At 38.5% G+C, this 14,228-nt stretch overlaps 1 protein-coding gene across 1 annotated transcript in view; it reads right to left on the bottom strand.

The window, feature by feature from the left end:
- Nucleotides 1-14,228, bottom strand: part of MLIP (muscular LMNA interacting protein) — a 103,819-nt gene that overhangs the window by 9,617 nt on the left and 79,974 nt on the right. Inside the window, 2 exon segments of the mRNA XM_071548152.1 lie at nucleotides 7,679-7,867; nucleotides 12,739-12,864. Of these exon segments, the coding sequence (XP_071404253.1) occupies nucleotides 7,679-7,867; nucleotides 12,739-12,864 (315 nt within the window).

Below are 14,228 nucleotides of genomic sequence, written 5' to 3'. Positions count from 1 at the left end.
GACTACCTTCAACTAAGGGGAAAGAAAATAATATAATGTAAAGGGGCAATTTATAATTATGAAGTCTCTAGTCTCTTTGAAATGACACAGTATAAAATTTATTTCAAAGATTCAGTCAGTTAAGCACCTAATTCTTTTGCATCTTTCACTTTTCTATAAAAGAAAAAGTAAAATAGAAATGATCCTCACAATATAGATGTACAATGTCCCTTCAGACACTTATGCAATAGAACATCCTGAAAGATTTTCAAATCATTATTATACACTACTGTAGCTGTGAATTTTTATCTTGAAGATCTCAAAACTGTATTCAGGTACTGATAAGTACCTGCAAAAAAGGCATGTACTCCCATGCAAACATGGTCCCCTGGTAGGTTCTCACCAGACACAGGTCTGGAGGACACCAGAGTGTGGTGAGACAGGCTTGTGTCTGAATAGGATGAATCATAGAATCATAGAAGGGTTTAGGTTGGAAGGGACCTTAAAGGTCACTTGGTTCCAACTCCCTTGCCATGGGCAGGGCCACCTCGCACTAGACTAGGTTGCTCCAAGCCCCATCCAGTGTGGCCTTGAACATTGACAGGGATGCAGCATCCACAACTGCTCTGGGCACCCTAATACTGGAGAATACCATAGGCTAGACGAGTTACAGGGTTTTGCAGTAGGGATTCCCTATCTATAAGTAGAGTGGGAGGGAGTTGCATACAAGAAGTGCATCAGTTTTTCCTTGGCCTGCCTTTTCCCAGGACAAGTTAAACTTCACATGCAGGGTCAGTCTATGATGGATTTGACTGGGGATTTTCTGTCAAAATGATTTTTCAATTAAAAATATTCACAACAGAAAAATAAAGCTTTCTGCAAAATATTTTGTCTTGCAAATTCTCACCAGTAATTCAGAAAATTAACACGTAAGAAAACTCATATGTATCTAGAACATTGTGTTTTCTGTCCTGGAGGTTTCACATTGTATCACTTCCATAAAATATTAAAACATACTTCACTATCAGTGCACTTTGTGGTAATAATGGTAAGACCCTCTGTTTACTGCTGTGGACTAATGAAGAACTGCAGTTCCTTGCAGGGCTAATTTCACTGTTGATGATTATGGAAGCTGGTGGCCAGCAAGGTTTCCAGGCCCACAATGAAGACCTGAGGCATGAGAACCACAACATACACATCCATAGAGTAAGGCAGCAGAGGAGACAAACAGCTTCTAGCTACATGGATTAGAACTATCTGCTTTGAGTTAGTTCATATAACCCAAATTATGTATATTAGTTTCTGGAGTATTTAAATGTCTCCAAATTTTGATATGTATTGGAAAGAAAATGTCAGAATTTCCAACAACATGAATATTTGGAATTTCCCTCAGAATACTGACTGAACTACTTAGTGACTCACAGAAATAGAATCATTGCTTAGATCCTGGCCCAAGGAAGGGGTTCATTGCACATTGAATGATAACAGCCAAAGAACTTTAACTGCTTTTCAGGTGAGAGTGCAAAAGGAATTGAATTTAATTTTCAGAGCTGGCTTTCCCCCACATATTTTCTTACCAGATTAGCTACAAAACAGAATAAGCCCTGTTGTCTGAGTAAGCCTCTGATGCAGCACAGATCTTTGACCCTAGCTACTTTAAATCCAAATAACAAACTTTGACTGACTCTTCAAGAGTGTACATGTGTAACTGTCACTTAGTATATGAAAATTTGTATTAAGATCATAAGCTGCCCATAATATAACTACTAAAATGACAGCCAGTGTTTTACTGAGACAACAAGAAAGCTTGTTTATAACATCTTTGTAAATTGGTAAATACTGCTTCTTTAATTCAAGCTCTAAGTATATACTTGGAATTTCACCGGAACCAGCCATATTTTGTGCTTTTGTCTAACATAACTGAAAGTGCAGTGAGTTAAGACCACATATCAGAGTACACATTATATCTATGCTTGTAATAAAAGTTAAGTGAATTGTAATTGTGCCAATTTTTCCTTTAAAATGTAAAGTTTCCAAAGCTTCACCAGGTCACTCTTTACTTTTTCTTGATACCTGAGTAGTGTTATTTTACAATCAGCAGCACGAAATTGCATAGAAACACTTGTGTTCATTGTTGTCTGAGATGAAAAGTTCTTAAAGCTCTGGGTGTTTGGGGGTAATTTCCATTAATTATGATTTTCCTTCAGGCTATTCTTTCTCACTGTCAATAAAAGGTTTACAAGCATCATTTTTGTTTCTCATACACACTCCACTCACTCCAAATCTCATTTGATGTTTTTCACTCATTTCTGCTATTGTTGTTCATAACAACCTCGACCTCTGGGTTGTTTCCATTCTTTGTAATCTTGTCTTCTGTATTTTCACTATATTACAAGCAAAGACATGTTCCTAGGTGGCAATTCCCATTTGCCGAATCATTAATAGACAATTTTTAACATTCCATTTTCTACTGTTAAAAAATTCCTATAGAAATAAACTTGTATCAAAACCAAATCCACTCATGAATCAGGATTCTAGCATCAGAAGCAGGCTTCAAGCTATAACAAACTTGCCTCATCACCCTGTGATGGGTCACAGAATCCCCTTCTCAAACAGAGACATTAAAAGCAGGTATTAGGACTTAGATTTTAGTATTTGGCCAGAATTTCTATTATATTTGATAGTGTTTATGGCATAAAAATGTCTGATGAAATGCACTATGCAGAAGACTAGATGCTATCACCTTAGAAAGCCAGATACAAGGATGAACTCAAATTTTATATCATACCAAGACTTGTAAGAATGAAGACAAAGCATTTCAAAGCACTCTTTGGTGCTTAAGACTAGTTGAATCTGTCCCAGCAGAGACAGCCTGTAAAAAAAGAAAAGGTAGAAAGAAAAAATGTGGCTGTAACTGTGTTCCAAGATGAAACTTAGACACATCTAGGTGTTCACTGGAAGCACATTTCAGTTTCTAAGCATAGAAAGTGCTGCTGGGTCTTGATCCTACTGTGTTCAAGAAAAGACTTATTTTTTGTGTGCATGTTTTCTAAATGAACAGGGAAGAAAATACCAGGGTCCTACAATCAACAGCTTCTCCTACTGGAAATAGCATATGAAGGCTCTCAAACTTTCCTAACTACACAGGCCAAAAGGAGTGACACAGTAATCAATTCTTTTTTTTCTTTTAAGAGCTGTCTCCAGAGGTGCAGGTAGCAGAGTTCATTCCAGGCAATGCCAGACTTTGGACCACCTCCACGTTAAGTGTATGTTGCCCTCCTGCTGAGCCTAAGCTACCTTCAAGTTCTATTGCTAATTCAATGGTTTCAAAGACAGCGATTGATTACCAAGTTATGATCTTTCTAAAGTGCTTCAAGAGAAACGCCTTTCTTTAAAGATTAACTAAGCAGGAACTCTGGATGCATTTTCTAAAGGCGTTATCAAACCAAGTTAAAAGTGATAGAGATGTCACCTAAGTATAATATCATTAAAATAACTCAGAAAACCCAAGAAATGTGATAAAAGAATATACAAAGGAGACACAGCATTATTAAGCATTAGTATTTTCCCAAAAGGTGGTCCAATTTGTAGCACAGAACTAATGAACTGACTTGTTTACCTCTGATTTCTTTTTCTACACTAAAGCAATTGTTCTGGATCACAGTAGAAGATTGATCAACCACAATACACCTACACAAGTACAACTCCTAAATATCAAAGTTCAAAAGAGAGAAAGAAACTGTCTTCTAGAAATAAAAGCAGCTGGGATGATGTCTGAGAGAAAAATGCTTTTCCATGGCAACCTTGAAAGGCTGCTGTATCCACAGAATGTCAATTCCTACCATGCTACTATTAATCAAGTATAAACTCCAATGAGTGCGAGATTGGATGATGAGGTAAACACCACTGATTTCATTTAAAAAATAATAACAACTCCCTTTAAATATTCTGCTTACTTATGAGCCTTGAGACCTGCAAGTGATTATGGAAAGTTGACACTTTCAGCACAACTACGTTTAATGATTTCGACAAAATCCACTGAGGTCCAGAAAAAAAATTGACTTGGTCTGAGCCCAAGGTTGGACATTAAAGAGGACTTATCCTCTGCTACTGTTATAAGTAATGCCTGACCAGACAGAAATGGTAATTTTTTAACATTTCTCAGACCTTTTGCAAAAGGCCACTTCCCTCCTATCCATTTTCAAAGGTTGTGCTGCTAAATATTTAACTTACCGGGAGATTTTCACAGGAGTGTACATAAATCATTTATTCAGCCCTTGCTGACAGAAAGAAAAGGCAGTTTTGAAAGTCACTAGGGACCTAGAGGCGGACCCCAGCCACTCATTCCTTGCCTCTTCACTTGGGCAGATGAATCAAAATGATAGACAGTTTATTAAAATCTAATGGTCTCTGCCCTGACAGGTATTTACATTGATTGTGTCTCCATATGAATCATAGAACCATAGAAGTGTCCAACCTTTTGTGGAAAACAGCAGGAGAGAGGCTACCTAGCACCTTGTCCAGACACATCTTGAAAAGCTCAAGTGATGGGGACTCCACAACATCCCTGGAGAGGTTGTTCCAGTGATTAGTTCCTTTCACTATAAAAAAACCCTAAATTGTATAAAAACACAAAAACCTCTCCTACTACAAGCTGTCCCAAGTGTCCCTTGTCTTCTTCATGTGGCTCCCCCTGAAGAGAAAGTCTGCATCCTCTTTGTAACTACCTTGTAACTACTGGGATATTGTGATGAGGTCCTCCCTGAGCCATCTCTTCTCCAAGGAGAGAAGACTTAACTCCTTCAGTCTTCCCTCACAGGGCAGATTCTCCAGCCCCTGATTACCTTTGTGGCCCTTTTTTGGACTTTCTCCAGTCTGCCTGCATATTTTTTGAATTGTGGAGACCAGACCTGGACCCAGTATTCGAAATGTAGGGTTGCACTCTTCCACTCTACACAGTCTTTGGTTAAAGGCTGGAGGGATTCCCATCAGAAGCCTGCTTTGGAATTAACCATAGAGGTAAATGTTACATCTCCATCGCTGCAACAGCTGTGTCCAAGTCCATCTTCCTAAGCTGTTTTGTTGCAATCAAAAGGAAATGGTGTTTTTTAATAATAAAACTTTAACTCATAATTATTCAAGACCAAGGAATTTAAATAAGAGCAGAGTCACCTGTGGCTGGGGAATAGAGTGGGGGAGGAGAGGACAAGAGAAGTAACAAGGTGGACAGGAACAGAATCAGTTTACTTAAATGGGCAATATTTTTATTTCAGAAGCAGACTGTGCACAGACACAAGGAGAGAACTACAATACTTTGGTTCCCACTGCCTCCTCCCATCAAAGCTAAAACCACATTGCGAAATTATTTGGGACACAACTTATGGATTTCATCACTTTGAACAGTTATGATCTGAAAAACCTGCCAAGTCTATCTTTCAGCTTCATCTGCATAATTTCATCATCTGTGGAGATTCAGGTACTTGGTGGAGCTTCAAACAAAAACAATCCGGCACCAAGTCAAGCCTGCCTAAACAACACCACAGTGCCCTTGCAATGAAGTGTTTCATATAAAGATAGCTGTTATTTTCATACACATTGAGTCAACAAATTAAATGATCCTGGGTTTAGGACCTCACTTTATCTAATCTCACTAATGTAAAGACACAGGTGATCATTCTGTTTTTTCCCATTTCTAAGGGAACACTTGTTATAGGTAATTTTTTAATGAAAGTACAGGTGAAGAATAACAATTCACTGGGACCTCCTGTCCCATCTCAATAGCGTATTTATAACATATTTAGAATGGTGACAAGAATTTATGCCAGCAGGTTTTGCCCTCTAGTGGGAGATGAAGCAAAAGACAACATATAATTAGAAAGGTAACATATATAGACTGACCACTGGTTTAGTGGATGGCTGGAGAGAAAGCAAGTGAATCATGTTGCATATTATCCCTTATCCCAAAGGATGAGGAGTGGAGAGGGAGAATTCCAGGGAATTTGCAGAAATAACAGTCCAGGTATAGTAGAGAATGGAAAGAAATTCCCATTCTGTCAGGATGTTGTTTGCAAAATGCGTCTAGCTGTTTGAAATGTCATCACCTGATACTGTGTCTGCTGCACTATGTTTTCTGATATTCAATTATCTATGACCATAAACTAAATAATTTCTTTCTAAAAACATTGGTAGCTCAGACTGTACTTGGGTGGTACAGGAAATAATAGGCAAATATTGGCAGGGGTTTTATCAACATATATTTACTGAAATATTGAATATTGATCATGTGAAAAAATCAAGATTAAGCTTCCTTTGGTTATCAAAGAATATTAATATAATAGACCAAACCAGAAACATTTAAAAAATCACACTGAGAAATATTTACTTTTGGGGTGAATAAACCTCTGTATTAAACTATCCCAGTATTGATATCTGGTTACGGTTTCCCAAAAGAACAACTAACATGATATACCAAAAAATTAAACTATCTTAATTATCTTCAGATAACTTTTCCCTGCCTTATTCACTTTCTATTCAAATTTCTGAGTTTCTAGCATAGCTTTCAGTAGCAACAGCAAATGACGTTTTTGATTATAAAAAATATAGCTTTAGTGGCCATATGAACTCTTTGTTCATGTGAATGCTCTCCAATGAACCAGGAAACTTGTCAAAAAATACCTGATCATAAAATCATTGCTGCCTAAGTAAACATGTCAGCCCCTTTCACTAAAATTTTAAACTGAACAAACTTCAATTTATCAGATATGGAAAGGTGCTTTTGTTCAGGATATCTCAAAGACAGAATGAATGGTTGGTTTTAGTCTTAGTTTTAGTTCTAGTTCATCCTCGTAAGTGTGTAAAATGGTAAACTCTATAAATTCCACAGGATGGAGGGGCCAACATCAGCCACTATTGGCACTGCCTATTAACCCAAATTATGCTTCTAGTCAATGAGGACAGAAAGGCATTTCCAGGTATTTCTTCCGCATCTGGTGACTGATCAACATGCATTCTCTGCAGTGATGGTATGTCATTCCAAAGCAGTCTCAGCTCCCAGAGTGCCTGAAATTAGTAACACATATTTCACCCTGGTGCTACCTCTGATGGGGAAACCATGACACAGACTAAAGAAACAGCATCTTATGACTGTATTTTAACCTCTTACATCCCAAACAAAACATGCTGCACTTCTCAGAGTGGGATAATCTTCCTGGCACCAAATAATTTGCAGATTCTGTGTTAGAAGAAGAGGACACGGAAGTGGTGCATCTGAGGGGTTCCAAATATCTTCTATGGACTTCCACAACTGATGGTTTCCTGACACCAGACAGGTGCTGTCTTGAGGTACCTTGTGCCAGCTCCTTTTCAAACAGACTTTGTTAAGACATGGGGCACAGTGTAGACCTTACTGAGCATCAGAGATTAATAGATTATTCCTCCTTCAGAGAAGAAATAGTTTGAATGAAGAGTGGTGGTAGCCCTATCCTAGCTGGTCTGGAGGAAGTAAGCCCCCACACAAGCTGTGCCAAGGAAAGGAGAATCTGGAATATCTCCAGGGAAGCTGGAAACACAGGCTTATCTGAGGTGCATCTCCCAGAGCACCTGCCAGCACTGAATCCTAATGACTCAGCTATATTCTGCCTAGAATTAAAATTATAAAAGCCTTACAAAGCTCTTGAATCACACCACACTTGACGCTCACCTTATTGTACAAAGAGTTGTGTCTGTAAGGGCTATAAGGATTCTTGTGAACATCACACATGATGGAAGACAACTGGCTGAAACGTTCAGGGTTTAGACAGTCAGTGGGGGAGATGGATGGAGGACACAAAGGGGACTTAGTTGGAGGGATCAATTTAGTTGGATACAGAGGATGTAGGAGAGCAGTCTCCTATGGGGGGGGGAAAAGGAGAAAAGTACACAGAAAGAGATTAATGGGTGCAAAAAAGAAGTCTTGGCAGAAAGTAAGGTGCATGTCTTGCACCGTTTTTAAATTTCACAGATATTAATGATTAACCAGGAAAGATATTCAATTTTCATGCCAATACTTCGCATGAAAGCACACACAAAAAAATCTGCTGTAGGTGTCCCATTGAACCAGTTATAGTTTGACTGAGGTCCAGTGCATCTCCCTCCTGCTGCTCAACTGATGCTCATGTGACAGAAGAGGAAAGCCCTGAAGGATCTTGTGCTAGGATAAAATGGTCACATTTGAGATGTTTTATGAGAGGGTGGACTGGTACCAAAACCAGTATGAAAACGGTGTCTGAGAGATACAAAAGAAACTTTGCCTTACCTATGGAGCATTCCTGCCTTTTTAACAAGACTCTAACAAGCCTTTTCAAACATTTAAGAGTTAAGCCAGTGAAGGTGCATACACAATATATTTCACTGCTCTAAGTTGTCGGTAGTTAATAGTATTTCTGGCTTTAAAACCCCAATAAGTACATTCTTTTTGCACCTAAAGAATATAATACATTTTAAAAAATATTTTCAACAGTTTGGGATAGAGTCAAGGAGGCATACACAGGGTTTGATACACATCGTGCTCTTAGGTTTTGTCAAGGCTGTTGACACACACATTCTGAGTTCCCACCCACTTGGCCAGCTGAGTTTAGATCAGAAACTCCTTCGTGCTGTGCCTTTTGAGCTCAAGAACCAGCAAATTTTTGATAAGAGCTGTGATTAATTCCAGTAGAAGCTAATCTATCACCAACTAAAAGAGTGAATGTGAGTAAACAGGCAGATCAGAGCACAGAAGCAGCAAAAGCAGCAGTCACTTCACACCAACACCTTGTCTCCTGCTGCTCCTCGTCAGAGACACCAGTGCTGCTTCTGTTAATGATAAACTTTGGTAAACTGGTCTCACAGGTTCACTCCAAGTGTAATGAACATCTCTTTAGTTCATCCTTATCTGATTTCTTCCATTCCCAAAACAGTTTCTTTTTTATATGCCAAAGGAACATACGTACATGATTGCGAATAAATATTTGCAAGTACATTAATTCTCTAAGATTATTTATGAGTCTTTTCATATTATTATGTAACAAACGGCTTTATTTTCCCCCCAGAAAGATTCTGTTTCCCTAGTTTGAGATTAAAACCTTCATAAAGCCATTATGTCACCACTTCTCATGAGTTACATCTACTTCCAGTGTATTTTTTGGTGTTTTTTAAAAAAAACAATTGGAGTATACTTGCAAAATTACTGAAATGCTACTGAAATGAACTAAAAGGGAAATAAATCCTTCTCATGATGTGAAAAACACCATCTCAAATAAGGGCATCTAAAATTGTGGGAAGCTTAATACTGCAGGAACGTCAGAAATATTACTCTGTAAAAAGTGTTTGAGGGGGGATAACAGTGATACCAGTTGTACATGCACTTGGGGGGGAGAGGGGGGGAGAAACAAAAAAAGTGGCAGAATATGCTAACATGAAAAAAAAGCCAAAGTAAAGTGGGATTTTTCGCTGTTTTATAAATTTAATTGGCACATGAGTATCAATTAATTAGCACATGAGTATTACTCTATTTACAGTGTATTGAAAACACAGATGAAGAGGGCTATCGGTGTGCTGAGCTACATCCTTTACAGATGATATTTACTAATTTAGGTATCTTTTCTTTCTCATCTATTCATCACTTTGGATTATCTGAATGAGAACAGCTACCTGTTAAAGAAAAAAATACTATTATTTTATAAGGGAAATATTCCACATAGGGATATTTCTTAATTAAATGAAAAGCGAACAAACTATTCTCTGGTGTGCAAAAAACCATTTGCATTCAACAGAGGGATGTGAAGCTGGAGGTCAGCAGTTACAGAAGGCTGCATCATTATGTCTCAAAGTGGATGTCACCCACATAGTCACCAGTAGTCAGTGTCACAATGGGAGGTTTGACAGGGCAGGGAGATACTTCAGAGGTTTAAGAAAAATTGAAAGAGAAAATAATCAACCTGATGCCATCTGGAATCTCATCCAGTCTCTACTCTCTTTGAAGATACAGTTTGAAAGGGTCTGTCCTTTCAAAATGGGCTAGGTAAAGAAGGAGCAGCAACATCACCTAGAGAGGTTGTTGCTGGCAATGGTATTAGAAAAAAAAAAAAGAAAAGAAAACTCAGAGAGAGGGAGAGAATAGAAAAGTAAGAGCTGAACCTCCCAGCATGACTCGAAAATGTTCAAAGAAAACCAGGGAAAATTGGTAACATTATGAGCATTTTTCCCCTCAGCCACATTCTATGCCTGCTAAGTTCTTATTTGAGGACAAGTGGATTAGCACTGGCTCTTCTGCAGAGGGCAGAATGCCTAGCTTCTAGTCTCCTAGTTTTAATTCCCAGCTCTTATATCCCACGAAAACAACAAATTAACCTGATTTGGAGGTAATATTGGTAGGAATACCTCCCCCTCTCTGGAAGGCTGCCACAGTGCAGCCAAAAATGCGGACTTATTGAGAGCAGGCGAAGAAGGAGAGTGTCTTTAAAGGCTGAAAATACTGTAGTCATGGACAACCATCACAATTTTCAAGCTGTTGTTTGGGTACCAACCCCAGTCCCACAGTCAGTGCTGCAGCCCTCTTACAGCCACTAAAACCCCTCAGGACTGTTCACAGGTGCTGGAAGATTGTGAACATCCTCATGTAAGCAATCAAGTCTCTTACAACCAAAAGGGACTTAAGACAGCACCATAAACATATCCTGAGAGGCAAGAGAAATTAAAAGAAAATGTTGTCTTGTTCAGCTCTTTAATGTTTTCCCTAGATTTAGGTATTATTGTACTCTTAATTGTTCTATTACACCACCACTAGAATCATATAGCCATTTCTCACACAAACAAAACCAGTTTTTGTTAAGTAAGTGAATCCATCTAAATACAAGTCACAGTACTTCTTTCTTCAGAACAAAGATGTCTTAATAGACAGCTTCTAAAATCACAAGTATTTTATTGCAACTTGTGGTATTACTAAAAATATGAATTTAGCAGTACTATAAAGCATAAAACATGGTTCTTTTAAATAAAGGAAGAAAAATTGAACATATTAGTAATGAAATTAACTTTTCATTTGTTAAAGTCAATGCACAACTTCTGTCATTCATTTTAATATGTAGATTTATATAATATAATTTTGGCTTTGTTGTAACAACCACATTGATTAATGGACTTATGTCCTCAGTACTTTAGTAACATGTACCACAAGTAATTTATAAAGTGTAAGTTGATTGGTTTCCACAATTAGCTTCAAATGTCAGAATGCTTCAAGCTATGGCAATAAACCCAAGTTTGTATTTGCCTGAAAAGACCAAGTTTAGTGATTACATCATTCTTTCATCTGCAAACCTGTAGCCGGCAGAATCAGTGCTCAGCCCTGATGAAAGAGAGGTATGAGCTGCCCTTGTCTTTCCAGAAAGGCTCTGCTGAGGTGGCCTAGGGCAGAAGTTTTCTAGCAACAGCTCCAGGTCAACTCTCCTGCTCTTTCATTCCAGGCAAATGGCAGCACAGTACCTTGGCATCAGAAGCTTTTCAGTAAGTTAAAACATGAATAAAGTACTATCAACCCACCTGCCATCTCTGAACTCAAATATTCACAGTCAACCTCGAAAGTTCAGAGTCAAATGAAAATCACTATTTTTATTCATTTTTTTCTAATATTTTGTATAAACTCTAGAAACTTTCTGATGTCACCCATATGTGTTGGTGGAATACACTAATACTATAATCAATTTGCTCTGTTTGTAGTGCTGCAATACTCTTGAGAAATTCTCAGATTTTTCTACACCAAGACAGAGCTATGGGGAGGAAAGAATTAAAATTACAATCTTAATTAAATTCTCTTGTAAAAGGAAGAAGAGAGGGCTGCTATTGCTAAAATCTCTAGTGTGACTGGAGGCATAAGAAAAATTCAATAATTAAGGTATTTTATTCACACTGTGTCTGACAAGAGGACTGTTGCCTTCATTTTACTTCCCTCCAGATAGAAGATTCAGAACATACAGAATAGGTTAATGACAGGGACATTCAGATTATGTATCAAATTTAAAGTTTATTTTGCAATAATGCACACAAACACAAAAGCACAAGAAAAGGCTGTCAGAGCCATTGATCTGGTTTTTTTCCCAGCTAATGCCTCATACAGGTCAGCAAAGTTCAAGATGTGTTTTTGAAAAGTGATCCTATGTCTTCATGCAGAGGGCTGTGGGAGAAGGCAGCACCTTTGCTGCCCCACAGACTGCCCATTAATGTCCCTCACATGTGGTAGAAGAACTGTACCCTCAAGCTGTGGAGGGACATGGATATGGACCTGGGGGAGCTATGCACTAGGGAGTTACACGGAAACACACTGGGGCTCCACTGCACTCTCCCTTGGAGAGGGAAGAGTGAACCTTGACCAGTTCTTACTGTTATTTCTCTTTAGAGAGAATTCACATCTAGGCCCCAGATGAAGGAAGCACTTTCTAGTAGATCTGATCTAGACGCCTGCTTGACAGGGAAGCATAAAATTTCAGCTTTCTATTCTATAGTGTTTCCTACAGACATCATAAAAAGGTCTTCTCCTCAACATACACATTTTTATATCACCAGGAAAAAATGTTCCTGTAGAAAACCCAGCTGCCCATTTCCAGCTTGAAGACTTCCCTTTAGGAGCCAGGTGCCCCTTGGGGAATCATCTAACTTTGGGAAAAAAAAAAAAAGACCAGGATAAAATGAGGACAAAATAGGAAAATAGCTGAGGTTACACAATCCTTCAGAGTGAAAGCTACTCACCTGCTCAATACCTTTATCACTGATTTCTTCAAGGTACTTTTTAAAAGGATTGGGTTGATAGGGCTCCTCCTTTTGCTGTGCACTCTTTCCTTTCACCAGCATGGGACGAATGACACCGGGTTTTGTCTTGACCCATAGCACACCCAGGAGGAAAGAGATGGAAAAAAAACCCATAAAATTCTTTACAATTTACACAATACTTTATAGACAAGTCAATTCTAGTGAGGCTGTACTCACTAGATTTTTTAAAGTTTTATAAATGTTATGGGTTTAGCCAGGTGGGCCTAAATTTAGGTTTTAAAGTTCAGATTAGGCCTGAAATTGTCAGCTGACTTGAGCTGGGCTGAGCTAGCTAACAGCTGACTTCTTCTAGCCAATAATATTGTATTCCATACCATATTGCATCATCTCAAAAGGGGTAAGAGCTGGTGTGTGGGTGTGGCTTGTTCAGTTGCTTCACAGCTGTGGTGCCAGCAAGACACTCTGCTGTCCCAGGAGGGATGGGGAGGCGCAAGCCCAGAGCACCGGCTTAACATCATGTTATCTGAGGGAAGTAAAGTGTTTGTTCTTAGCTTTTCTCTCTGCTTAAGTCTGTCTCTGAAGAACCAACTTCTCTAGAATGATTTGTAGTTAAAATGGTAGAATTTGTGTTTACTGGGAAGTGGGAAGTTATTTCTTGTTATACATAAGTTGTGTAAGTGTGTGCTATATTGTAGTATCCTCTTAATTTTCTCTTCTCTGTATAAATACATGTAGTTAGTTCCAGCATAAACCTGGTTTTGGAAGTTTGTTTTTTTTCTTCCTCTCCCTCTTTTTTTTTTCCCTTAGCTGGTTGGCGGGAGGAGGAACCCTTTTCACTCTGTTCTGGACAGTTGGCGTTTTGCCAGCTCAACCCAGGACAATAAATAACATACTTCACCACCAAAATTATTCAGGTGTCATGCTGCCTGGCCTATTTTTAATACAGACTGCAGACAAAAATGGCAAGAGCTGCTTTTAGGCACAGAACCTTATCACTGGCATGTGTTTATTACTGACAAAAAATAGATACTGAGCTGTCAGACCATGGTTTGTGGGTATTGCTGTCTGTTTTTGTGCTGGCTGTTCAGCTACCTCTTGATACGTTCAAGTTACACTTTATGCACAGTCACACATCTGCTTACATGCTGGGCTCCTCAAAACACTAACTGTGAAACAAGGACAACATGTGATGCTGTAATTTAACTTACACCAGGTAGAAACATGTTAGGGGAAAGTCTGGGGAATAACACTTGTGTTTGCATGCTGGATTTTATAGTCATAGAATCATAGAATCATTTAAGTTGGAAAATACCCTTAATATTGAATCCACCCATAAACCTAATACTGCCAAGCCCACAACTAAACCATGTCCCTAAGCACCACATCTATACATCTTTTAAATACCTCCAGGATATTATGTCCAAAGAGTTTAAATTTTAAGACATATTGCCAACAGTGGAGACATACTA

The sequence above is a fragment of the Pithys albifrons genome, chromosome 2 (genome assembly GCF_047495875.1).
Source record: "Pithys albifrons albifrons isolate INPA30051 chromosome 2, PitAlb_v1, whole genome shotgun sequence".
Taxonomy (NCBI): domain Eukaryota; kingdom Metazoa; phylum Chordata; class Aves; order Passeriformes; family Thamnophilidae; genus Pithys; species Pithys albifrons.
Note: the sequence above shows the minus strand (reverse complement) of the source record. Positions and strands in the feature narration are given on the sequence as shown.